The 1705-nt window shown below is 36.5% G+C and overlaps 1 protein-coding gene across 1 annotated transcript; it reads left to right on the forward strand.

Annotated features, from left to right (window-relative positions):
• Positions 1 to 221: 221 nt before the first annotated feature.
• Positions 222 to 671, forward strand: LOC147516856 (uncharacterized). Its single transcript, XM_086593399.1, has one exon. It carries the CDS (start codon positions 222 to 224, stop codon positions 669 to 671), a length of 450 nt encoding a protein of 149 aa, XP_086449525.1.
• The last annotated feature ends 1034 nt before the right edge of the window (positions 672 to 1705 follow it).

A 1705-nucleotide genomic window follows, 5' to 3' on the forward strand; every position in this document is an offset into this window, starting at 1 on the left:
CACTTTGAGGACATTCCTATTCACTTGAGTACCATTAAGAGAGAAGTTCTTAAGGGGATCAAGGTCTCGGGCTGGCTGTCATAAGGAAAAAAAATGCAATGACATGAAAGAATTTCGCATTCTTGATAGGCTTGATGTACAAGTGAAAAGTGCTCCAGCACAGTTGATCCAAGAAGTGCACTGGGTTGCTCCAGTGGGCAATGTCATCAAATGTAACACCGATGGATCAGTCCAAGGAGTTCCCAATAATGGGGGAGGGGGCTGGTATAGTATGCTGGAATAAGGATTTAGCTATGGTTGGGGTTCTTGTTGTGGGTCTCGATCGGGTAGATAGTTATCATGTTGAATGCACAACCATAGTCATGGCAACCAAGAAAGCGGTGGAGATGAATTGGGGTTGCATTTGGATTGAAGCCGACTCAGAAGCTGTTATAAAGGCATTCAATGGCGATGCAATTCCATGGATTTTTAGAGCAAGATGGAAGCAAGCAATTGCATTTTTACAACAATGGAAGCTATCCCATGTTTGGAGAGAAGGCAACTTTAGCACGGATGCAGCAGCAAGGAAGGGATCCACCTTATTGCTTGACACTTCAGTATGGAGCACTAGTAGACTAGACTTTGTTACTAAGATAGAAAGTCCCTTTAGGACCTACTATCAATTTAGATGAAAAAGAATGTAACTTGTATTGTCTTTGACAATTCCTTTCATTAATAAATTTCCTTACTTGCGTGCAAAAAAATATTACCCAAAATGTCAAGTCTAGTCTATGTATAAACATTACTTTTTTACGTCTGAAAGTAATAAATTTAAGACACAATGAATTTTTACAATTCCTCAAGTCTAGGGAATAATTGGTAGAGTGAGATTCGCATACTAACCTTAACAATGAATTTATAGTGCGTTCTCACTTTGATCCTCTCAGTGTCAGTCATATGACTACACCAATATACAAACTTAGAGTCATACTCAAATGATTGAGATATTATCATCTTATCATATAGCAGTTATGTATATTATAGTCGTATAAGTGAAGCGTCCGACTTCACCACTAACTGTGAGTATTCTAGGTAAATAGATACAATCAAATCTTCCGCACATGACTCTTCATATGCTTGATTGTTCTGATTCTATTACCTATGGAACTTATGGTTTCATCATATGATATTAGTTCACCCATATGCATAGTAATAAGATTTGTGTATTTAATTAAACATCATCATATATAAACAATAAATGTTCATTGGCTTTGTAAATGCCAAATATCCCAACACCAACATTATTGAGATATATCTAAGTTCTAGTATATGGTTTAGTCCCTCATTGAGTAGGCATTAGTCATAGTATGTGTTCTCTCCTTATATAAGGAGAGTGAGTCCCTTTGTAATCTTTAATCCAAACATAATAATACTTCTAGTTTATAAAATTTTATATGGTATCGGAGCTTTAGGGTTCAGACCTAAGGCTTCACATTTTCTGGTCATCGGTGGTCGAATTCCAGTGATCGGTAACTGGTTGGTTATTAACTAGATTCTGGCAAAGAAAAAAAAAGGTACTGTTCACAATACTATTCACTACATGTTATTCACGGTACTGTTCACAGGGTTACTATTTACTGCAATCTTATGATATTATCGTTTGTTCTATTCTTTTGGTTTTGTTGGTGAGCTTTCAATCTCTTTGCTGACTTGATCTGGTTTTGGT

The sequence above is a fragment of the Coptis chinensis genome, chromosome 2 (genome assembly GCF_015680905.1).
Source record: "Coptis chinensis isolate HL-2020 chromosome 2, ASM1568090v1, whole genome shotgun sequence".
Taxonomy (NCBI): Eukaryota; Viridiplantae; Streptophyta; class Magnoliopsida; order Ranunculales; family Ranunculaceae; genus Coptis; species Coptis chinensis.